This window comes from Salvelinus fontinalis, chromosome 7 (assembly GCF_029448725.1).
Source record: "Salvelinus fontinalis isolate EN_2023a chromosome 7, ASM2944872v1, whole genome shotgun sequence".
Classification (NCBI taxonomy): domain Eukaryota; kingdom Metazoa; phylum Chordata; class Actinopteri; order Salmoniformes; family Salmonidae; genus Salvelinus; species Salvelinus fontinalis.
In genome coordinates this window covers 59,540,672-59,566,022 of record NC_074671.1, presented here as the reverse complement: position 1 = coordinate 59,566,022, position 25,351 = coordinate 59,540,672, and the positions used below count along the sequence as shown (strand labels likewise).

The window sequence follows — 25,351 nt, the reverse complement described above, 5'->3', positions numbered from 1 at the left end:
TGTGTCTCTGTGTGTGGCTGTGCGTGTCTCTGTGTGTGTGTCTGTGTTTCTGTTTGTGTCTCTGTGTGTTTTTCTGTGTTTGTGTGTATGTCTCTGTGTGTGTGTCTCAGTGTGTGTGTGTCTATGTATGTCTCAGTGTGTGTCTGTGTATGTGTCTGTGTATGTGTCTCTGTGTGTGTCTCTGTGTGTGTCTCTGTGTGTGCCTCTGTGTGTGTCTCTGTGTGTCCTTAGGTAGGTGTGAGAGCCTGCATTCTCTCTCTATATATATATATATTTGACTAGCCTGTATTCTCTCTCTCTCTCTATATATATATATATATATATATATATTTAGAGCCAGACGCATTGTCAGCTCGAGATAGCACAGACTGCAGACCCCCTAAATAGAATGACAATCAAACACACACACACACACACACACACACGCACACACACACACACACACACACACACACACACACACACACACACACACACACACACACACACACACACACACACACACACACACACACACACACACACATACACAGACAAATAAAAACAGGTTTATAAAACTAATCGGACGTGCATCCATTGCCCATCTAAATAAACAGATATTTCTGTGTGTGTGTGTGTGTGTGTGTGTAACCAATTGCTGCAACTTTGTATCTGGACTTGGCTGGACCCCAGGTTCACAGGGTTAATAATGTTCCTCTGAGAGAAGCTGTGGTGATGTCACAGGGGTGTAAGGTGTCAGGGGGAGTGTCCACAGAGGGGTAAGGGTGGGGGAGGGGGCGGCAGATAGGGTTGGGGACTCTCTTATAAGTTTGGTTTAGATCCCTCTCCTGGCCCCCTACAATCCCACAGTCCCAACGTCCCGACAGTGAAAGGCGGACCACAGCTAAAACCAGCTCAGGTAAGAGACAACGTCTGGGGTTAGGGGTCGAGGTTAGGTTCACCTTTGTGGGGGGAGGGGTGGTTACGGGACAGAACTGTGGTGTCTTCACCCTCTTTTCACTGCTCTGTCACACCACTGGGCCTGAAGGCTCTGTGCAGCTGTCCTTGTTGCTAAAAATAAATACTCAGGCTGACATGTACACACACATACACACACAGACAACACATACACACATTCATGCTTTCAGTATAATCTCAGATGATTGCAGTTTTTCAGTTGTGACAGTGAGTGACTACCTGTTGACTACCAGTAGGGTTCACCGTGCTGAAGCATACGTCCCTCATCATATTTACTGGGCTTATGTGATGAACAGTTGATACAGCCTTTTTTCATCTCTGTAGTCTGTCATGATCCACAAATGGAGGCTGTGTGTCTCAGATGTTTATGTGGCTGTGAAGAAATAGCAATATGTTAGAACGATGCACTTCTTATGAGGCAAGGTTAGCACTTAATGTTATGGTAATGGCAGAGACTTTCAGATTTCCTGGAACATCTTTCCGGGATCAAGAACTGTATTTTTTTGAAAGAGTAATGTCTGCTTTCATAACACACATAATTGTGTTTGGGAATCCAGTGAAAACAGAGTAACTATCAACCATTTTCTGTGTGTATTTGTGTCTGCAATAGTTTGTGTTTTGTCCATTAGTACATTCCTTGAATTCTAATCTGAGCTTGTTTCACCAAAAAATTTCCTCTGTGAATCAAAAGAGGAATTTCTGTTTCCCACATGCTTGAAGACAAGAAAGGAAGGATTGCGTTGCCATGGCGTCACCGAGCGAGGGCGATCAGACGGTGCCTGATGGAGAGAGTGAAAAGGAGGCGACTAAGGTCAAATCTATTCAGTCCCACTATCTCCGCTGTCCCTCCCCCAGCAGGTAAGCATACGTGGTGACCCACTGTTCTTGTAGTTCTGTAATGGGAAACGACCCACCCAGGGCTCTAATAATTTGTCAAATAAATGTATTGTTCAACTTCAATTCAGCTTCCAAGCACAATTTGGTCCATAGAACGTCTTTCACCAGAAGTGCTCACAAGAACTGATTACTACTGTCACACACTATGATGCACACTAGACCTGGGTCAAATACATACAGTTGAAGTTGGAAGTTTATATACACCTTACCCAAAAACATTTCAACTCAGTTTTTCACAATAACTGACATTTAATCCTAGTAACAATTCCCTGTCTTAGGTCAGTTAGGATCACCACTTTATTTGAAGAATGTGAAATGTCAGAAAAATAGTATAGAGAATGACTTATATCAGCTTTTATTTCTTTCATCACATTCCCAGTGGGTCATAAGTTTACATACACTCAATTAGTATTTGGTAGCATTGCCTTTAAATTGTTTAACTTGGGTCAAACGTTTCGGGTAGCCTTCCACAAGCGTCCCACAATAAGTTGGGTGAATTTTGGCCCATTCCTCCTGACAGAGCTGGTGTAACTGAGTCAGGTTTGTAGGCCTCCTTGCTCGCACACGCTTTTTAAGTTCTGCCCACAAATTTTCTATAGGATTGAGGTCAGGGCTTTGTGATGGCTACTCCAATACCTTGACTTTGTTGTCCTTAAGCCATTTTGCCACAAATTTGGAAGTATGCTTGGGGTCATTGTCCAATTGGAAGACCCATTTGTGACAAAGCTTTAACTTCCTGACTGATGTCTTGAGATGTTGCTTCAATATATCCACATACATTTCCTACCTCATGATGCCATCTATTTTGTGAAGTGCGCCAGTCCCTCCTGTAACAAAGCACCCCCACAACATGATGCTGCCACCCCTATGCTTCACGATTGGGATGGTATTCTTCGGCTTGCAAGCCTCCCCCTTTTTCCTCCAAACATAACGATGGTCATTATGGCCAAACAGTTCTATTTTTGTTTCATCAGACCAGAAGACATTTCTCCAAAAAGTACGATCTTTGTTCCAATGTGCATTAGCAAACCGTATTCAGGTTTTTTTATGGCGGTTTTGGAGCAGTGGTTTCTTCCTTGCTGAGTGGCCTTTCAGGTTATGTCGATATAGGACTCGTTTTACTGTGGATATAGATATTTTTGTACCTGTTTCCTCCAGCATCTTCGCAAGGTCCTTTGCTGTTATGCTGAGATATATTTGCACTTTCCCACCAAAGTACGTTCATCTCTAGAAGACAAAACGCGTCTCCTTCCTGAGCGGTATGACGGCTGCGTGGTCCCATGGTGTTTATACTTGCGTACTATTGTTTGTACAGATGAACGTGGTACCTTCAGGCGTTTGGAAATTGCTCTCAAGGGTGAACCAGAATTGTGGAGGTCTACAAATATTTTCTGAGGTCTTGGCTGATTTCTTTTGATTTTCCCATGATGTCAAGCAAAGAGGCACTGAGTTTGAAAGACATCCACAGGTACACCTCCCAATGACTCAAATTATGTCAGTTAGCCTATCAGAAGCTTCTAAAGCCATTACATCATTTTCTGGAATTTTCCAAGCTGTTTAATAGTCCCAAAAGTTTCATCTCCGCCCACCCTGCATGTCAGGCTAAATCAATCACACCTCCAGTTTTTGACATTACATATTACCCCCCCCCCCCCCCCCCCCCCCCCCGGTCTGCTTAGTAATTATATTTATATGGTTATGACTATGTCTCTATACTTTTGCAGTTTCTCCGTGATATCTGAGTCCAGATTCTCCATGATATCAGGGTCGGATGCCGAGAGCATCTATATGGAGCCCATTCACCTGTCCTCAGCTATAGCTGCCAAACAAATCATCAACGAGGGTGAGACACAGATTCATTCCACCAACCACACATAACTCACATGCTGTTTTTGTGGCTTGGTGACTGGATCTGAACATTACGATTTAAAACATCTAAATGAAAGCTTTCATATTGGCAGAATACAATTTTAGAAATGCTGTTCACCTAGAATAGCATGGCTGTCGACAAAGTGAGCGCTTCGGACTATAAGGTTCTATCTAGAAAAAGATGATTCTGAGATAATTGGCTTTAAAGTTCTGAACCCTCATTGGTTTGAATGAGTAGTTTGAACTACTTTTATCTTGTATTCTTTTGAACTTAACATGAATTGAGGTATTTAGACTACTGTATAGGTAGAGAACATTGAACAGAGCAAGGCTGTCAATAACTACATGTTGACAAAAATACAAATAGAACCTTATAGTCCCAAGCTCTCGAAAGGTTAAAGAAAGTTGAAGGGTGGAACCACAAAGAAAGCCGGGGAAAAACAGCCACCACTAGTCATGTTTGCAGGTTCACCTTACACAGAGAGCACCTTGGGGCAGCAGGTAGCCTAGTGGTAGCCTAGTGGTTAGAGTGTTGGGCCAGTAACCAAAAGGTTGCTGGATCAAATCCCAGAGCTGACAAGGTAAAAATAACCCACTGGTCCCTGGTAGGCTGTCATTGTAAATAAGAATTTGCTCTTAACTGACTTGCCTAGTTAAAAAAATACTGTACTGGTGCCAAGCACATTGGGAGTGCTTGGCTCCAGTACATATTCTATTTGTCCCATAGAGATAAAGCAGTTTAGTTCTGCGGTTTGTCCCCATTCAATTCAATAGAACTTTATTGTCCCCGAAGGCCAATTTTGGTTGCATTGCATTACACAATGTCTCGGACAAAGGTACTTCTCTTCGGCCTGACAAAGATACTTATATTACATACAAGGGTTAATTGTATTTTGCTTAAAAAGCAGTTCAATAATCAATCCAAGACACTCCAGAGAGACCTTGAATACATACAGCGTGCACTGCACTGCTCTATTATCCAGGACCTATGTAATAGGTGGTGTCGGAGGAAAGCCCATACAATTGTCAGAGACTCTAGTCACCCAAGTCATAGACTGTTTTCTCTGCTACCACACGGCAAGCGGTCCCGGAGCGCCAAGTCTTAATAGCTTCTACCCCCAAGCCATAAGACTGCTGAACAATTAATCAAATGGCCACTCCAGAGATTTCTATTTACATCGACACCCCCCCACCCTCCATTTGTTTTGTACACTGCTGCTACTCGCTGTTCATTATCTAATCAAAGTCACTTCACCCCTACCTACATGTACAAATTACCTCAACTAACCTGTACCCCTGTGTAACAGTATAACTTTAAACCGTCCCCTCGCCCCGACACGGGCGCGAACCAGGGACCCTCTGCACACATCAACAACTGGCACCCACGAAGCGTCGTTAGCCATTGCTCCACAAAAGCTGCGGCCCTTGCAGAGCAAGGGGCAACACTACTTCTAGGTTTCAGAGCAAGTGACGTAACTGATTGAAACGCTATTAGCGCGTACCCGCTAACTAGCTAGCCATTTCACATCCTTAACACATGCACACTGACTCGGTACCCCCTGTATATTGCCTCGTTATTGTTATTTTATTATGTTACTTAAAAAAATTATTTTACTTCAGTTTATTTGGTATATATTTTCTTAACTCTTCTTGAACTGCACTGTTGGATCGGTGGGTCCCACACGGGACGTTTGAGCTAACGTAGGCTAATGCGATTAGCATGAGGTTGTAAGTAACAAGAAAATTTCTCAGGACATAGACATATCTGATGTTGGCAGAAAGTTTAAATTCTTGTTAATCTAACTGCACTGTCCAATTTACAGTAGCTATTACAGTGAAATAATACTATGCTATTGTTTGAGGAGAGTGCACAGTTTTGAACTTGGAAAGTTATTAATAAACAAATTAGGCTCATTTGGGCAGTTTTCTTTCCAACATTTTTAACAGAAATGCAATGGTTCATTGGATCAGTCTAAAACTTTGCACATACACTGCTGTCATCTAGTGGCCAAAATCTAAATTGCACCTGTGCTGGAATAATACATTATGGCCTTTCTCTTGCATTACCAGATCTAATGTGTTATATTCTCCTACATTCCTTTCACATTTACACAAACTTCAAAGTGTTTCCTTTCAAATGATATCAATAATATGCATATCCTTGCCTCAGGGCCTCAGCTACAGGCAGTTAGATTTGGGTATGTCATTTTAAGCAATTTTTTTAAAAAGGGGGCGGATCCTTATGAGGTTATTAAGGGCTTGTAAGTAAGCATTTCACAGTAAGGTCTACACTTATTGTATTCGGCGCATGTGACAAATAAAGTTTGATTTGATTATACTGTAGCGTTAGAGTAATCACCTCTATCTCTTACCTGAGAATACAATGTGTTCATTATGGCAATATCCAGCTAAGACGTCCAAGCTATTATCCATAGCTAGAGTGCCTGATTGGGGTAATGAGTTTGCCCACACACCACAATTATGCTCCTAGCTAACTTTGAATAGGTTACTTTGCTTTCTAACAGTGTGTCCCTGCAGCAGCTGTCTATCCTTAATGGATGCTGTCTACAAATGTGACATACTCCTGGTATGGTTTGTAAAGACTGACACAGAGGGTGGGGATTTTTGCAGCACAAAGTTATTTCCTTCAATCTAGCCACTGTCTGTAGCCTACTTACATGTTTAGATGCAATGAATTATGTAATATTGTGGATTAGGCAGTAGGGTGTGTGTGTGTGTGTGTGTGTGTGTGTGTGTGTGTGTGTGTGTGTGTGTGTGTGTGTGTGTGTGTGTGTGTGTGTGTGTGTGAGTGTGAGTGTGAGTGTGTGTGTGTGTGTATCTGAATAGTCTGCTCTTTCCATTCCTCAGAGCTCCCACAACGGGGTATCAGGGCAGAGAGTACCCCAGACAGCATGTTGGAGACAGCGGAACAGCTGATGGTGGAGGACCTGTACAACCGGGTGAAGGACATGATCGATGACCGCAGCCCCTATAACACCCCCTGTGTGATGGACATCCAGCGGGCCATGGTACAGGACCGCCTGGAGGCCCCCAACAACCCCGTAGACGAGGTGTGGAACAACATATTCATCGCTGAGAAGTGAGTCACTCACTGTGCCATGGAAGTTACTGTATGCATTACATATCCCCACACACCCATCACACACAAGCACACACACACACACATGCTCTGCCCTTCAAAATACAGTAATATATGCATAGCTCATGGAACATCATGCCAGCCAGATTTACCCCCACCTCATTTCCACCATAGACTACTTCACTGAGTGTCAATAGATTGACAGATAGATAGCTGTTCACCTCCTACGGTATAATTAAGCAACAAGGCCCGAGTGGGTGTGGTATATGGTCAATATACCACGGCTAAGGGCTGTTCTTATGCACAACACAACGCAGAGTGCCTGGATACAGCCCTTAGCCGTGGTATATTGGCTATATACCACAAATCCCCGAGGTGCCTCATTGCTATTATAAACTGGTTATCAACGTAATTAGAGCAGTAAAAAGACATGTTTTGTCGTACCCGTGTTATACCGTCTGATATACCACGGCTGTCAGCCAGTCAGCATTCATCCCTCGAACCACCCAGTTTATAATACTTTGTAAAAGAGGCCTGTGTATTGCAGTCTGTTTCGGGTCAGTGTACTTGTCATGGATACTCCATGTCCTTACCAGCCATTTCATAACCGGGACTATATGACCACAACAACAACAGCGTTGCTTGTTCCTTCCTCTGTTTTGCAGATCCGTGGCTGTCAATAAAGCTCGTCTGAAGCGCATGGGTATCACCCACATCCTGAACGCTGCCCACGGTACCGGGGTCTACACCGGGGAGGCCTTCTATGCTGGCATGAACATCAGCTACATGGGTATCGAGGTGGATGACTTTGCAGAGTCTGACATCTCCCCTCACTTCAGAACCTGTGCTGAGTTCCTGGATGAGGCCCTGTTGACACACAAGGGTGAGTCAGTGTTCTTTTGTGTGTTCTTATTGGTGGATCAAGGCCCAATTCTAAATGGACCCGCCTTAGACCCTACACCCTATGCATTTGTAGAACTACCAGGATTTGAAAGTAATATGGTGAAACTTCCACCTAGCCTATCAGACAGCAAGGATATTTAATGGATACGATATGAACGTCTTCTTGTGTGATCTCATGTTTTTCTCCCATTTCCATTGGCGTTGAGTCTGGGCTGACCTGGACATAGTAGAACCAATCTCTGGATTGTTTGCTTTGGTTTAACTGGACCCAGTGATGATGAGGCTTGAAATTCCATCTCTAGACCAATCCAGAGACTGCTTGGAGTTCCATCTAGATTCTAGACTAATCTTAATTACTCATCATAACCAGGGGTGGCTGTCAGTCTTATTTTAGGGAGGTCACTCAGAGCCAATGGACAGGGATAGCCTAGCTATATCTGGCCTCTGTTTAGGCGGGTGAATCATCTTCTAAAGCTTTTCACCCCCCCTCCCTCCGCCCCAACTCTAATTAAACCCCAAATAGATTAGATCCACTGACCTCTTCTGAATTAATTAAACACATAGCTGTTAAGAATCAGGTTAAATGTCAGGCAGTAGTGACTAGTATTCTTGACATTGGTTTGGGTCTGCGGTTCCTAGCTGTCCTTTCCGCTACAGGGAGGGAGTAAGCAACGTATCACATTTCAAAGCTGGCACCTTGGGGGTTATCATATCATGGGTTATGATGTCAGAGTTTATAGCTGGGGGGGTACAGTGCTTAGGAGTGAAACATTCACAACTGGAAGGGAATTACAGCCCTCTGCTGGTTATAGAGTGTCATTGCAGAGCAGACATCATGGTGCTCTACCTGCACATAAAATGTATTAGCCTCCTACAGCTACAGCTGTTATCATCAAACTGGTACCTAATGCTTTCAGATTCATGAAATCACTATTGTGATTTGCTCATCCCTTATGTTGCAAATGTATCTTTAATTAACTATATATAAACCCTGGAAAATAGTTATTTCTTATGTCAAGGGTAACCAATGTAAGTGTGTTTTTGTCTTCTTCTCCTGCAGGTAAGGTCCTGGTGTCCTCTATGATGGGCGAGAGCCGCTCCGCTGTGCTGGTGGCCGCCTACCTCATGATTTTCCAACACATGACCATCATGGAGGCACTGACCACTCTGAGGAAGAAGCGGCCCATAAACCCCAATGAGGGCTTCCTAAAGCAGCTGCGTCAACTCAACGAGACGCTACTAGAGGAGCGTGATGACGATGATGACGACACCCTTAGCCAGTGCTCCGTCATCGACGCCCACACTCGCGCCCACCTGTTTGACGACGAAGAGAGCATGATGGACGTGAAGGCCCACTCCATCATGATGGAGGAGGAGGAGGACAGCCAAAGCGTGATGAGTAGTGTGGCCTCGTCTGCCGCAGCCGCCGCCCTCAGGGACGGTGTTTTTGGAGGGCAGTGGATGAGCCTGGAACGGGCAGAGACGATAGAGGGCCTGGCCCTGCCTGGAAAAGACGCTCGCGACGGTGGGGAGGATGCAGAGGATGGGGATGAAGATGGCATGAGCATGATCCGCGAGTGGCAGAGGAGGAACGAGAAGTACCAGAGCGAGGAGTGGTGGGAGCAACAGCTGATGAGCGAGGCTGGGGACGAGGAGTCTCTCCTGGGGGGCATGCGGGGTCCTGGGGCACCAGAAGACCTGGAGAGCGTGACCAGCGAGGACGTCCAGGCCATGAAGGAGCGCCTGAAGCGGCGCCCACGGCGCTCCCCCTCAGAATCAGTGTCCACGGCCAGTTGCAGCAGCTACTCTGACCTTTGGAAGCAGCGTCTGAAGGAGATCGAGGAGCAGGCGGCGGCGCGCTACCGCAAGAAGGACGATGACAACAACAGTGAGAGCACGGCGATGGAGGGGACAGCAAATAAGAAGCAGACAATTGAGGACGACGTGGAGAGCGTGCTCTCGGACACCAGCTCCATGTACAACTTCTGCAAGAGGAACAAGGAGAACCTAACTCCCCTGGAGCGCTGGAGGGTGAAGAGGATCCAGTTTGGCTGGAATAAGAACGATGAAGGGAGGGATGGGGAGAAAAGAGCCAGTGGGGAGCAGGGAGAGGGCGATGCTGGGGCCCGCACTCCGGCACTGGAGGACGTCAACCTCACAGCCTACCAGACCTGGAAGATGAAACAAGCAAAGCGGCTTGGAGAGGACAACAAGGCAACAAAAGATGACATTGTGGAGATGAGCCGCGGCGAGGACTCGGCCACAGCCAAGAGGAGACAGAGGCGGGAGGAGCTCCTGGAGCGCTCGCGGAAGACGCTGGAGGAGAGTCAGTCCATGTGCGGCTGGGAGACGGAAAGCTCCGTGAGCGGAAGCACCCTGCCGCTCTCTGCCTTCTTCGCCCGGCCTGGCGGCTCGCAAGCCGGAAGTGTTACCAATGATGACAACATGTCCATGCTGAGTGGCAGGTCTTCTGTATCCCAAGCCCGCAGCACCAGATCTCAGGCCTCCATGGGCTCAGGAATTCCCCAGGGCATTCCCCAAGTCCCCATGATCCCTGTACCCACAATGCAGGGACCTGGTGGGGAGCCCATGGTCGACCTGTCCAGCATTCAGAACTGGATCGCCAATGTGGTTTCCGAGACCCTCATCCAGAAGGAGCGTGAGATGAGCCTCCCCCCGTCCCAGGCTGGATCGGTGCTAAGTTTCGGTGGGGCATCTAGTGTGGTAGGGCCAGCAAGACGTGGCTTGGATGATGACAAGGCTTCTATGCTGAGTGGAGCGTCCTACTCGAGCTCGCTGGCTCATCACGGTGTCAGTGCTGACAGGGCCGAGTCTGTGCTCTCCGGTAGAAGTGCTGCTTCTTCTACCAGTAATCTCTCCAGCGTCTCCGGTCTGGGCTCCCGCAGGAGCAAGATCACCACCACCAGCGTGCCCCTCTACAGCCTCTTTGCGGACCAGGTCAACCTACAGAAGCTGGACTCCATGGACAAGCAGATGCAGTCGGAGATGAGGAACAAGATGGCCTGCTACGGGGTGAAGAAGATCGCGGAAGATAACAAGCGCAGCACACTCTACAAGAAGAAGAAGCCCAAGGACGAGGGCGAAGAGGAGGAAGAGAAGGAGGATGACTATTTAACGGGAAAGATAAAGACGTCTCTCCCACCTGCACCAGAGAAAAAGAAAGCACCTACGCGAAGCTATGGCCTTTCGGGCTGCCTCAATCTCTCCACCGCTCTGGAGAAAGAAAAGAACACTAGTGTTGATGAATGGCTAACCAACGTCATGCCTCCTTCGAGGAAGCCAGCATCCTATAGTGCAGAAGATGAGACTGATCCAGGGCCATCTGCCTCTGTGTATAACTTCGGAGGCCGGAGGGACTTGTTTGAGGAGGAAGAGGAAGAGGAGGAGTATGAAGTCGCATCCAGATATCGCTCCAGATTCCAGGCAGACACAGAGTCACGTGTACTTGGCAAATTCTCTTCCAACGGCATGGATTCCAGCAGCTACAGGGCTAGAAGATCCTACGCAACCACTGAGGAAGAGGAGGAAGAAGAAGAGAGTTATACATCGAAGAGGAAGTTTACTCATCACTCACAATATGAGAGTGGAGGGGAGACGGAGGGGAGAATAGAAAGGAAGGAAGAAAAGGAGGAGGAAGAAGATGTCGACAGATTCCTCAGCCAGCTTAGGCAGAGGTCTCGGGCTCGGGCTGAGGCAGAAATGCAGGACGATGACATCGTAGCAGCTTGGAGGGCACAACAAGAATCAAAGTCAAATGGTTACAAAAGCAGTGACTCTTAACCAATCAAAGATAGTGTCACACTTACAGTATGAAAGAAACTCAATCCAATGTTAATATGTTTCTTCAGATAATAAATTAAAATTGCACACTTGCTACACATGCCACCGCTAGTCAATGGGGATTTCTTAGAACATCACTTGTGGTCTTTTTAGTCTCAGAAGTGGGGTGACCTTTATAATTCTATAGGTAGTTGTTATAGATCATTCTGACATGTAAATACTAATCTAAATCAAATATCTAAGCTTTATTATAATGGAAAAGGGAAAATGTGCACTTTGCTTTCTAAACTCAAACGAGTTTATTTCTCATAGTCAATTTTATTATCAAATGGACGCAAAATATTCATATTCAAAATATTTAAATATTGCCTCAGCCTAACTGCATTGCTTGTGCAGTGCAAGTAGAGTAACACACGTCTGCTGTTTGTTGCATTGATTGTAAAATGTAACAACTAACCTACAAAACAATCTAAACTAGATTACTGTTCAAGACATCAAATATTTATGCTGTACAATTTTTGGAGCACAAACGCAACCCATTTCAAAGCATTTATAATTGCAATAAATGTTAAAGTAATTATCTGCTTGTTTTATTTTTTTTTATCTCATTCCTCATGCCTAAGGACACTGACCAGGATTCTAGTTGATCACATCTTTATGGGAAACATGAGACAGAGTAGAAGAATAGAAGACAGAATAAAAGGAACTAGGATAATCATGAACCTTGTAAGGGGGAACTCAACATGTTCATCACTACTGAGCTGGGTGCTTTTTATCACAATATTTTACCCCATACATACTATCTGCTTGTTATATTATGGGTAGAAGACTACAGCAAGACACACTTGGACAAGGCAGTCAATATCCTATTGAGCGTCTGTCTAGCCCTACAAGTATGGGCATGTACTGTATGCACTCGCACAGTTACACGCGCACAAATAACATAGTCAATGCTACTGTTCCACTTTGCGAAAGAAAAACATGTCATTACTACTCTCTGCCATGGTTTATTTGTAGTGGTGTTATTGTCTCTATTGATGCCAGGTGAGTGTTAGGCTAGTGACTAGATGGACATGCTAGACGGCCAAAAGTATATGCAGAACTGAGCTAGAACAGACGATATCTGTTCTAAAACGAATGTATGTATTATGTTAGGGTTGGTGGTTGGTCGGGTATAAGTGTTTAAAATCGTGTTTGAGGTTTTTGAAGCGCTGTAGGCCTACTTCCGTCGGTTCTAGCATGGTCAGATAGTGACGACCCGGGTGGGAGGGCTTCTATAGTTGACTGAATTCATTTGTTTTAAATATTCAATATGGCTGACGGAGGAGTAATGAGCCAATATGAAAGTTCAGGACCAGGTAATCATTACTACATTTTACATATTCATTTGCAGATTATATTTTATTAGGCCTGACTCCGTGACAAATAAACGAAAAGACCAGCACCATATGGTTGCTCTAGTTTATAATCTTACCCGGCGCGTGTAAAAAAAAAACTAGCCAGGATTGTTGTTGTCGTTCGAGGAGAAGACATTCCCTCCTTTGTGTGGTGCGCGTTACATATTCATAGCCAAAAGTCACAGCGATTTAACATATTTTATCTGTAACCGGCAACGCTGTTGAGTTGTTTGCTCTAACTATTTCACTTATTTTTTTATTTGTAATGGAACATAGCTACAGAAAAAAGGCAATAGTTAACGAGCTAGCTTCGCTTGCATGGACACTAGCTAGCAAATAGCTAGTGTTACTTCGTGCTAACTAGCAGCTAGCTACATTTTGCATATTCATTTATCTCAGAGGTATGCTTAGAATTAATTTTATAGGATCTAGCGAGGACTTGATACAACAATTGCATTAATTCAGTAAATCTATTATTTGCAATGGAGTTGGGAGGAGGGGTTTACCGCTAGGAGGAGATCACTTATTTTCATTACTAGCTGACTACAGTAACTTGATTGTAGCAATGAACACAGTCAACGTTTTGGGTACTGTATCAATGAGATCGCACCAACGAAAAACTATGAAAATCCATGGACACGTTGACATCCTGATAGCGTAGTTCTCCTAACTTCTCTTCGAGATTTGAACTAACTTTTTGATAAAATGTTAAACAGCTTGGAGTGGAGTTTGCCACCACGTTTGTAACTGGTTACAGGCAAGTACCTGTACCAAGTTCCAGGCCAAGGTCACAGACTAGGTATCAGGTTGAATACTTTTTGGGCAAAGAGGGCTATTGTTCCCAACTGGTTTGTTCTGTTTGTTAGTGAAAGGAGACTGAAATTGAAATGTCAAAGTTTGTCATTGTTTGTGTCTTCTCCGCTAGGCCTACAGGCATGCCAGTGGAATAACTTTTATAGTTGTCCTAGTACTAGCTTAGCCTATGTTTTCTGAAGTGACACAGTTGAGTAAGAGACCCCTCCCTAGCCGCCCCACGGTGTACTAGAGGTTGATGTAAGAACCAGTCTTCTGTGGATCTCATGTAGACTACTCATCATATAGGCTACCCATTAGTTAGTCTCTTATAAAACAATCACATTTTTGACTTAGCCTATTCCTTTCCCATTTTTCCTTTTACTACCGTCTAGTCCTATAGTTGTCTACCTGAAGGTAAACGACTTCTGATAGAATGTTACGGAGTGTCGTAAAGCCCTGAGTGTCAGGGCCTCTAATGGTCAGGAGGAATCTTATTTTTCAGCTCCAATTTGACAGAATATGATCGATGTTTTGCATATTTTGGATGTCTGTTATTTGAATACGCTGAATTTTCATTTTCTCTGCCATCTCTCTCTGCCCCCTCTCTCCTGTGCGCTCTCTCTCCCTTATCTACTTTGCATTATGCATTTGGGCTTTCAATAACATGAAAGCATAATTCATTGCTAATCTGAAATTCTAGTAATTGAATGATTTGCATAATGCATTGTGAGCCAATTAGGTTTATGGAACTCAAGGCTCTTATCCACAACTGTCTGCTGAAGCTCAAACATTTTCAATGTAGGCCTACAGCCATCAGTCTCATACAAATTCAATGTCATATGTTTTGTTTTGGAGATTTGCCATTGAAGAGAAGGCCATGATAAGGGTTTGAGTAGTGCTACACTCACTCACGCCTTCCTGTCTTGGATTTGGAAACAAAGTTTACTATCAGTTTGCTATCAAATGGCAAAGTGGGGCCTACAGCTTGAAAGTAATTTATCCCCCTCGCCCTCAAATTATAAGAGTTGCGAGGGAGAGAGTGCGCACAAGAGTGAACTTATTTGGCACATGCCACGTACTCCTTAAAAGCTATCCAATTAATATGCAAATTAGCTGATAAATATTTATAGAGATTTTTTGAATTATGCAGAAAGCTTTCGGAGCTCTGTGTGAAATGAATTGCTCGCCGCAACTTCAAAGCGGGCGCCTTGGCTTAATGAGAAACGGGGGGCTGAATTTGCATACGGTTCTAATCAGCTGAATACTGATTACGCTGCTTCGTTATGGGCGCTACGCTGCCAGCTGCACTCTTTGTTTCTGTTCCATTCCACAGGGAGAGAGTGAGAGAGAAAATGAGGAGAAAAAGACAGGAGGACTGTTTGCCACACTCTTGTTGATTTGTTACAGTGAGAGAGGCGGTGTGCCGAGCAGCTAGTTGTCACAGTGAGAGAGATGGTGTGCCGAGCAGCTAGTTGTCACAGTGAGAGAGACGGTGTGCCGAGCAGCTAGTTGTCACAGTGAGAGAGACGGTGTGCCGAGCAGCTAGTTGTCACAGTGAGAGAGACGGTGTGCCGAGCAGCTAGTTGTCACAGTGAGAGAGACGGTGTGTCGAGCAGCTAGTTGTCACAGTGAGAGAGACGGTGTGCCGAGCAGCTAGTTGTCACAGTGAGAGAGACGGTGTGCCGAGCAGCTAGTTGTCACAGTGAGAGAGACGGTGTGCCGAGCAGCTAGTTGTTACAATCAGCGAGAGAGAACACTAGACGGATCTCCTCCTGTTGTGTTCTGTTTAACACACCTGGCTGTGCCAGTCTTGTGGGTTCTGATTGCTCCTGGTCAGTGGGCCCAACTGAGCAGGGTCAGTGCCAGCTGGCCTGGATGGCACGCCGGTGATGCCACAGACTGTGGACTCTGCAATAGCCGGTGAGCAGAGCAGTGTGAGAGATCTGTTCCAATATCCACACTAACATACCACTTGAATGAAGCAATGTTTTGGGTTTGGATACAGTACTATTCAATTGGTATGCTAGTAGTATGGGTATTGGACCGCGTGTCATGACAATAGAGTATTCCAGAACACCTGTGATGGTTTGTGGAATTCTACACTTGTTGATCCTTTGAATTTGCCATTTTCTTTTGTTTTCTGAAGGCATAAATTGAATTGTCATGTGCTGTTTCCGAGCCGTCTGGTAACATAAGCTTCTATTTTTCCTCTCTGTTTCAGACTCGATAATCAACCTGTCAGTGTCCAGTAAAAGCACCATGGAGAACGGGGACGTAGTCAAAGGTGAGTTCCTACAGCCTTGTTTTGATTACAGCTAGAGCCTTTAGTATGTCATGGAATATGTGTTTCTTGGAATGAGCTTGGCCGTCTTTATATATTATGGCCTGTTTCAGTTCCATCACAGAAAATGTAGTCCTGAACTGACTTGAGGTTCGATGGTGTTGTCCTCGGTGCTGTACTGTGGTAACAGAGTAGTAACAACTTTGAGTCTGTATATTTGGTCCAATGTAAAGATGTATGTTGGAGGATTTTGACTGTGTTGTTCTGACTGACTGTCTCTCTAGGCGTGCTGACCAATGGCCGGGACTCTCAGAAGCAGACTGTCATGTCCCTCACCAACGCACAGTCACAGGCTCTGCTGCAACAGGTAAAACACACTCCCACGCATTACTCATATTCTTATTATCATTTTGTATTTTTTTTTTTACAAAAGCCAGAAATGCTAATTTGCATACTTTTAGTCTCTAATACTCTACAAGCCATCAGTCGGTTAGCTCCATAGCCAACATGATGCTAACACCAAGGCAAGATGGATAAGATCCCGTCACCTTGGCTACTCAAGGGGTCCATTCATTGCGTCCAGCGTTGCCATGGTAACGCCTTTAGCCCGCTACCCTGGCGCCAGCTTGGAACTAGCCGTTAAAATGGAAGTACAGCAGCCTGCTGCCTGGCATGCCTCCTCTCGCTGAAACAAAAAACCAGCACGCTGTCTGCTGCATGCTAATTAGCCCACTCCAACTGTCGCTTAGAAACAGGTGGGGGTGGATATGCAAATGTAGGGCAATTTACATGTGCCTCATAACCAGTCTTTGATTATAATACTCCCACCTCCTCTCTCGCTCTCTGCAGTCATATCCCCATAGGTTGCACTGGCTTTTTACAATTTAAAAGTAGTAGGGTTTTAGCCACAGATTACATCTCTGATACACACCTACACCCCCCCTTTTATCTCTCTTACTCACACACTCTCTCCCTCAATCTCTTCTCTCTATCTGTCTCTCTCTCCCTCAATCTCCTCTCTCTCTCTCCCTCTCTCTGTGTGTTTGTTTGTGTAGTTGACCTTGTCTCCAGCGCAGCAGCAGCTGTTTCTCCAGCAGGCTCAGGCCCAGCTCCTTGCAGCAGCCGTTCAGCAGCACTCCGCCAGCCAGGCCCAGAACAGCAGCACCACGGGGGCCGCCATCTCTGCCTCCGCAGCCACCCCCATCACCACCCAACTCCCACTGTCCCAGCCTATACACATCACTCCTGTAAGAGATCTACTGTAGTGTTATATACTCACTCACACACAGTGACTCATACTTGTCTAACACTGGCTCTCTCTCTCTCTTTCAGCTCCAGCAGCAGGGCCTGCAGCAGTTTGTGTTGGTCCAGCCAGGTCATTCCATGGCCACCCAGCTACAGCCTCAGTTCTTCATCTCCCAGACTCCACAGGGACAGCCCAGTATGTTTCAGTATCATAGTAAGCTATACACCAGCACTGAAGTAGTTTCATGTTTCGGGACCTTTCACTAAACCGTCTCTCATTTGACAGATCTCCTGCAAGCCCAAAATCTTCTCACTCAACTACCTCAGAGCCAAGCCAACCTCCTACAGTCTCCAACTATCACAATCGCCCCACAGGTCAGGGGAAACGCACACACACACTTTTTCACAATAGCCGAATTGTTAGTGGCGTTGGGTTGTTTCAGGACAGGAACACAGACCATGCACATCTCTTATCTTCCTCCCTCTATCTTTCTCTCCTATCGCACACAGCCGGCCGCTCCCACGCGGACCATAACTGCCACCCCCGGCCAGCTCCTCATCCACAGCCAGACCCCGCCCCCTAAGGGTCTGGGCACGCCCACTCTGGAGGACGCCAATGATCTGGAGGAGCTGGAGATTTTCTCCAAGGCCTTCAAACAGAGGAGGATCAGACTGGGCTTCACACAGGTATGGCCCAGGGACTCAGGACTGGCTTCCGATGTAATACGCTCATAATAGATTGGATTTAATTTTTTGTGTTTGTGATAAATTATTTCATCCAAAATAGATTTTTTTCCCCTCATTATTTTACCATAGAAACAAGATATGAAAGAGTTCCATGGATTGCATTTATATTGTACTTTAGTTTTTTTCCCTAAAAACTCAGTGCTTCAAACTACATTTTTAAGGAAGGAATCTCACCCTATACTACCAACCTGGTTGATGTCAGTCTTACTTAGCCTGCGTCCTCTCCCCCTCTCTTCTCCCTCCCTCTCTTCTCCCTCCAGGGTGACGTGGGGCTGGCCATGGGGAAGCTGTATGGTAATGACTTCAGCCAGACCACCATCTCCCGCTTTGAAGCACTCAACCTGAGCTTCAAGAACATGTGTAAGCTGAAACCGCTGCTGGAGAAGTGGCTCAACGACGCAGGTAGGTCCTCATAAGGGAGGTGTGCGTGTTTACATTATTATTATTATTTTTTAATGCTGTCATTATGTACATTTTTATATTTGGATAGTGTATCTGAGAGTTTTTCTCCCTCTGTGTTTTCTGACCCACTCTCCTTGTCCCCCTGGCTGCAGAGAATGTGAGCTCAGAGTCCAGCCCCAGCCTCAGTCCCCTGGGCTCTGGTCACGGGTCACCCAGCCTGGCGTCTGACCTCAATAGCCGGCGCCGCAAAAAGAGGACCAGCATCGACACCAACATCCGTGTGGCCCTGGAAAAGAGCTTCCTCCAGGTAAGACCTGGTTCTAACAAAGAAGATTGTACCTGTTAAGACAAGATTTAGATGCCTTTTAGAAGAGCTCGACCCAAAGGGATGTCGGGATGTTTGACTGTACGCCGTGCATTTAGAAGTAGTCGGGGTGTCTACAGACCACTGCCAGCACTAGGTGTCTACTTTCCCTCACTGAGTCTGGTGCTCTTTGTCCCCTTGCAGCAAAACCAGAAGCCGTCGTCAGACGAGGTCTCCCTGATAGCAGACCAGCTGAACATGGAGAAGGAGGTGATCCGGGTGTGGTTCTGTAACCGCCGGCAGAAGGAGAAGAGGATCAACCCTCCCAGCAGCTCAGCTTTCCAGAAGTCCATCTTCTCGTCCCCTACTACTGCCAGCTTGGTGAACACTGTACCCCAGACCACTGTGACCGTCACCCCCTCTCTGCCTGTCACCAGCTTCAGCTTCACAGGTACGTGTGTATTTTTCTAGTCTTGGGTGTACTCGTCTGATCTTTGCCATTGATAGTTTCTGTGATGGCAAAGCCCAAAGAGGGCTTCACCGTCTAGTGGAAAGTGTGTCCTCTGTGCATCTCTATGGGTCCATATACGTGCAGGCTAACCACAACTGATAGCTGATGTTTGGCTTACATTATATATGGCTAGTTAAGCAGCCCATATACTGTATAGCACAGCGCTTGTAGACTGACACAGGAAGGCAGCACCACGGATGAAAGGAGAAACTAGTGATCAAAGCTGAGGTAGTAAGTAGAGCGAGCGGCATGCCTTGCTCTCTCTCACGGTCAAATTGAGCTTTTGAGATATTTTTCTTGAAAGTAACGCAAAGTAATATAAACCGTTACTTTTGTTAAATGTAATGAGTAATATTACTTTTTCAAGTAACTAATCCCAACACTGATGGGTAGTAGCAGTTCCGCATTAGTTTATCCAGATTAAGATCATGGGAAATGCCAGGGACCTCACCATACCATATTATCGCCATACTTAGGTGGCGATAGGATGTGTATTGTGTTTCTCAATGTATTGCGATTTGATACTGTGATTTTTATTGCGACTTCGATGTTCCAAACATATTGCTCACCATATGTCTGCTGCAGAGGAATGAGGGAGAGCCATGAGAAAACTGGTTTAGATCAGTCAGGGAAATAAAAGTGCTGAAAACAAATTGGCTCCCTATTTTAAAAGAAGATGGAGAACAAGCATTTTGCAACATCTGCTCAACACGTGTATGTGACCAATAACATCTGCTCAACACGTGTATGTGACCAATAACATCTGCTCAACACGTGTATGTGACCAATAACATCTGCTCAACACGTGTATGTGACCAATAACATCTGCTCAACACGTGTATGTGACCAATAACATCTGCTCAACACGTGTATGTGACCAATAACATCTGCTCAACACGTGTATGTGACAAACAAAATTTGATTTGAAGCTATGAAGGAAAAATAGTGCTGGTACAGCAAACTAGCGCAAAAAAATATATTGTCAAAACGATACGATATGCCGTCCAAAATAATATCCAGACTGTAACTATTGCTAGTTTTTTCCCCTCATCGTTGAAGGTGATGCAGACTTGTCTTTTGTCCTGTAGCTATTTGTTTGATGTTGATAGTATATTATTTATATGGTGTAATGTTGACCATCCTGTGTTCTAGACAGGACCCTGGCGTCAGCCACCGGCAACACAGCATCCGTCATCTCCAGCACCCCTACAGTCCCCTCTATGTCCCTCACACCCTCCTCCTCCGTGACAACCATGTCACAGCCAGCCGTTACCATGACGCAGGCGGGGCAGATGCTCTACAGCAACGGCGGGGGTCTGGCTGCAATGGCGGCTGCAGCGGCGGGAATCAGCCCGAGTCTCATGCCCTCATCGCAGTTCAACACAGGGTGAGGCTCACACAGCCACAAAGTGCTGTTTCCACTCATTATCTAAGTGAAAAATATGTATTGTGTCCATTATCACATAAGTGACTCATTACTCCTCCAGGGGGGCCTTACTGAACCTAACCACTGCAGGTTTTGGAGGAGCGCTAGCCACCATCCAAGGTGTGTTGAGTGGCAAGTACACCCCGCTACTATGCACCTTTATATACATACTTAAATATGCATTTAATGTGTTCCTTTCTGGCTTGTTTAAAAGTCACTAGAGCTCTGAAATAGGGTTGTTTTGGTTACAAGAAGGGATGTGGAACCCTTGCTTTCTCTTGTCTTATCAGGGAGAAATGATCCCCAGCCACTATGCTAGTCTAACCTTCTCTCTTCCTCCTTCCTCACAGCTCTGGCCTCCAGCGGGTCCTTCCCCATCACCACCCTGGACGGGAACGGGAACCTGCTATTCGCCAACACCAGCATGTCTGGCTCCGCCCCCAGCATGGTGAACACGCCCCTCTTCCTGAACCCCCAGAGCCTGTCCTTATTGGGTAGTAACCCTGTCAGCTTCATCCCCGCCAGTGCCCTCAGCCTGCAACTCACAGCTGGCACCAACACCATCACCACGGCAACCACACCAGTCAACACCATCGTCAGAGCATCTAAGGCCCAATGAATGAACTCGCGGGGCGGGTCGCTGCCCGTTTCTTCCTCTTCATTGGTCGTTAGTTAATCTTTGTTCTTTTTGCTACCACCAAAAAGTAGTTGTTGGGAAATATTCTTAAGATGTTTTCCTCCCTATCTCTGCCACAAGGGGTCCTAACGGTCCTTTCAAAGATTGATTGAGATTTGGCAATAGAATCTCTTTTGCCTCAGAACTGCTTCTAAAACCAAAAATGTGCGTTTGATTTTATTTTGCTGAGTATTGAATGAAACTGACATGGTTTAACATTCTAGAGAGATTTCATGATGATCTGTGTGTTAGGTTCTCTAATTTTAAGTTTTACTTGAGGGCGTTGTACAGGCCTTGACCGTTGACATCAGATTTACAACTAAAGATTACATTTCTATGCTTGTTTTTCATGTTACCTAAAATGTTCTTTGTGCAGTTAGTTGTGTGCTCTCTGATATTTGCCGTTTGTACATTTTTTGTACATTTTTCAAAACTTTTATTAAAAGTTTTGTTGCTTTAACATGTTTTTCAACAAAGTTCCAACTCTTTAAAAAGAATCACTAGACCGTGAGAGAGCCTGGATGCAGACTTGCTATGGAAGAGCTTTACTGCAGTCTCTGGGAAGAGTTAAAAACAGCGGACTTCAAGAGAACTTGGAATGTCCTTTATCCAACCAAATAATATTAGTGTACTAGACTTAGCTCTGTATTATCATCACACTAGTGTAATGTAGCATAGGGATTTATCTAATGGACCTCCAGAGCGGGAGAGATTAATGCAATATTTTGAAGGGGACTTTCCAAAGACTAACAAAGATGTTTCTCTCTGATATTCTCCTCCCTTATGCCGAGGTCTATAGAATACAGAGGCAGGATACCAAAAAGAGCGGCTGGAGAAGGTAGGGTAAGGTGTCCAGTAGTATAGTGGGGTTGCATGGCCCATACTGAATCTCTGCCTTGGGTTACATGAGCTCAAGAAGGTATTTACAAGAGTAATGATCTTGAAGTAATACTCAGGATAGCCATTTCCCAGTGAGTCCCTGCATGTACAAGTTAAAGGAGATTGTCCAGGTCTGGCCTTCTCTGAGCTTATTCTTTCTCGTAAGACAAAATATGCTGCCACTAGAGCCCTGGGTACTGCAATCAGTACTGACTCAACATAATATATTGAAATACCTCAGCAGCAAGAAAACAATATATATATATATAGTCAAGCAAAACTGAAACCATCAATTCTAAGAATGTAGAAATGTTTACCTGTTTGTTTGTTTTTTTGTAGCTTTGCTGTACGTTTGAAACGGTGACTACAGCAGAGAATCATACACAACATGAGCTGACTCCACATGCACTGTAACTGCAGTGTCCAGTACTACTGCTATTATTATGTAATATATTCACGGAAATTGTAGTTTATTGTCTGATCCTACATACCAAAGCATTAGCGTTTTCATTTTGTAGCTGGTTTGATGGGTAGATCTTTTCTTGGTGGTTGTTTGTTCTGGGGGTTTCCTGCAACGCCTTATGGGAAATGTAGTTGTATCTGCTTGCTTGAGTCTTTTTGTTGTGGGTTTGCTCTGCTATTTTGTGAAGTTTTTGAAATATGTATCCGAGGGCCATTTTTACTTTACGTCTAGCACTCGATATTCACATGCAAGTAATATATATACATGAAATATTCCTGTTTTCTATCTGAACTAGTAGGTTCCTGTAAGTGAATGTAGTGCATTATCTTTAACATCCTCTGTAGGATAGAAATGTTTAAGTGTGACTCTGGACCAAAGTAAACCACAGGGTGTGGACTGATCCGTTTCTGGCCTTTTTGTCTGTTGACTTGCAGTTTAATGATTTGATTTGACAATTTAAAATCCATGACATTTTTTTGACCCGGCAACAGATACACATACCAAACTGAGGATATAAACACAAAGTCCAAATGCTTGTTTCCATTATGGTCCTCTTGTAACTAAGGAAATGTACTGTGTTTTGTTTTTTACTTTCTTGTGTGTGCTGTTTTATCAAAAAAATGTAAAGCCAGAAGTTTTCACAAATGTGTACTTTTCATGCCTTTATGTTTACTTCACAAGGGAGAAAATGTTTTATTTTGTGGCCTTAATGGATGGGATATATGGTATCTGCAGACTACTACTTGTATGTTAATGCAGGTTAGAAAACCTGTTTGTAAAGCTTTACTGACATCCTAACTGATGGTTCCAGTCTTGAGGAGGGACAGGCTGTCTAGTGCTGGGTTCTTCTGGGACTGTTGGGCCTATTCAACACCAGGAGGCAGCATCTCATAAGAAACCAAAGACATAACTCTCTACCACACACACTTAGATCAGTGGTGCTGCTTTACCTGAATGTTGTGCAGTTAGTCATCACACCTCTTACATATTGTTTTATTTATACACCAAGTAATGCAGGGGTCGGCAACATACGGTCAGAGCAAAAAAACAACCCAGGAAACTTTTGAACGTTTAAAACTAGAAAGTATTTCAATTATAATGGACCTTTTACGTTTTTAAAAAACTGCCCTTTTTCTGGCCCACAAATGGCTTTTGCCGAACAAATCGATCCCCAAAAAAGTGCGGCCCTCCACTGAATTTTGAAATCCCGATGTGGCCCTTGAGTCTAGATGATTGCCCACCCCTTAACATTTGTTTGTTTTGTTTCTACGTCAAGTAGAGGGCAAATATTTTCCTCCAGCTGTATTCCAAAGCAAAAATCCTGTTAAATATTTCATCTACACAAATACCAAAGAATACTCTGGCCGGGATTCAATACGATCGCGGGGTTATAGGCGTTGCGGCTTTTAAAGGCAATTTCTGATTGAGCTGAACATATGCAGCATTTATCGTGAATGGGACCTCTGCAAAAGCAGGGAACATTGCCTTTAAAATACGTAATACCTTTATAACCTAGGACCGGAATGAATCCCGGCCTCTGACGGTCTTTCCCACTCTTCACGCTCATCTTTCTACTCCCGTCCCTACAGCGTATTTATACTGTAATAGACCGATACAGAACCAAGCACTGGCATCCAAAGCGCAATGTATATTATGGTACATTTCAGGGAAGATATCGTCAAGCAGAAAATGTGTTTTGAAAAGAGCTTAATTGTTTTTTTTCTCATTCAGTATGGATGTCAATGCAGAATGAACTTACTGTTGGTAGATGGTCAAATGTAAGGTATTTTTGTATGTTTTAGGATTCAGTGACTCGATTTACTGCCTGTGTATCGTGATTTAATACCTTTTTTTTTACAAAAAAAGAAAATGTGTAGGCCTGCATATCTTTTTCTAACACCCACACAAAGTTGGGTAGGTTACTTTCTAAATGTAATCCGTTACTAGTTATCTGAAATTGTAAAGAGTTAACTAACTTTTAGATTACTCAGTAACAATCTAATTAGTTTCCCCTTAAGAAGCATTAGAAGAAGACAAAAATGATCCATCAAACACATTTGTTGTGTCATAGTAGTCTCTGACTTGTGATCAGACTCGCTCAGGGGAAATAAACGTAAATGTCTTTCAATGCCTAATTTAATGTAATTGATAAAACAGAAAGGTGTCAATGTAAAATTTTGTAAACCAAGAAGTAATCTAGTTTTTCAAAAGTATCTAATCTGATTACAATATTTTTGCTGATAATTTAACGGATTACAGTTTTTTGTAATCGTTCTGTACACCACTCCAAATCTGGTCCCTACTTCCTCCTGTCTCGTTTAGTGAGGTAGCAGTTGTCACACTAACTCTAGGTGGTGACACCCATGGTTGTGGCAATGCAAGGTGTGATGTCACTGCTTGGCAGACTACATAGATGATGAACACACCCACTCAACAGTATACTAGCTTACTACTGCTATATCAACTACTATCACGCCACACTGTTGTCACAGGAACAACGTAGGGAGACTGTAGTCGTTTAACTATGTCCCTGTTTGTCTGCTGTATTTGGGGGATTACTTTTTTTTTTACTTACAAATGTATATGAAAAATCTCTTACTGTAACTTTGTTATAAACATCATTAAAAGTAGTAACATTGTTGCCATTGTGTCTCCTTTGCAGAAGAAGAGTCAGTGGTAAAGGACAAACCTGATAATC

The 25,351-nt window shown here is 44.5% G+C and overlaps 2 protein-coding genes across 6 annotated transcripts; both read left to right on the top strand.

Moving 5' to 3' along the window:
- The first annotated feature begins 794 nt into the window (after positions 1-794).
- dusp27 (dual specificity phosphatase 27) lies at positions 795-12,109 on the top strand. Of its 2 annotated transcripts, none has more exons than XM_055930157.1 (6): positions 795-898; positions 1,678-1,815; positions 3,579-3,697; positions 6,592-6,823; positions 7,489-7,706; positions 8,787-12,109. In XM_055930157.1, exons 2-6 carry the CDS (start codon positions 1,703-1,705, stop codon positions 11,525-11,527), a joined length of 3,423 nt encoding a protein of 1,140 aa, XP_055786132.1. In that variant the 5' UTR covers positions 795-898; positions 1,678-1,702; the 3' UTR covers positions 11,528-12,109. The 2 variants fall into 2 exon arrangements, with proteins under 2 accessions (XP_055786132.1, XP_055786131.1); XM_055930156.1 differs by having other exon boundaries at positions 1,649-1,815.
- A 668-nt stretch (positions 12,110-12,777) lies between these two features.
- Positions 12,778-25,294, top strand: LOC129859921 (POU domain, class 2, transcription factor 1-like). Of its 4 annotated transcripts, none has more exons than XM_055930165.1 (13): positions 12,778-12,885; positions 15,941-16,003; positions 16,285-16,367; positions 17,056-17,247; positions 17,333-17,441; positions 17,532-17,620; positions 17,756-17,932; positions 18,253-18,394; positions 18,547-18,701; positions 18,903-19,149; positions 20,362-20,596; positions 20,697-20,755; positions 20,986-25,294. In XM_055930165.1, exons 1-13 carry the CDS (start codon positions 12,840-12,842, stop codon positions 21,252-21,254), a joined length of 1,866 nt encoding a protein of 621 aa, XP_055786140.1. In that variant the 5' UTR covers positions 12,778-12,839; the 3' UTR covers positions 21,255-25,294. The 4 variants fall into 4 exon arrangements, with proteins under 4 accessions (XP_055786140.1, XP_055786139.1, XP_055786141.1 ...); XM_055930164.1 differs by having other exon boundaries at positions 20,697-20,767; XM_055930166.1 differs by having other exon boundaries at positions 17,333-17,459.
- Positions 25,295-25,351: the final 57 nt, after the last annotated feature.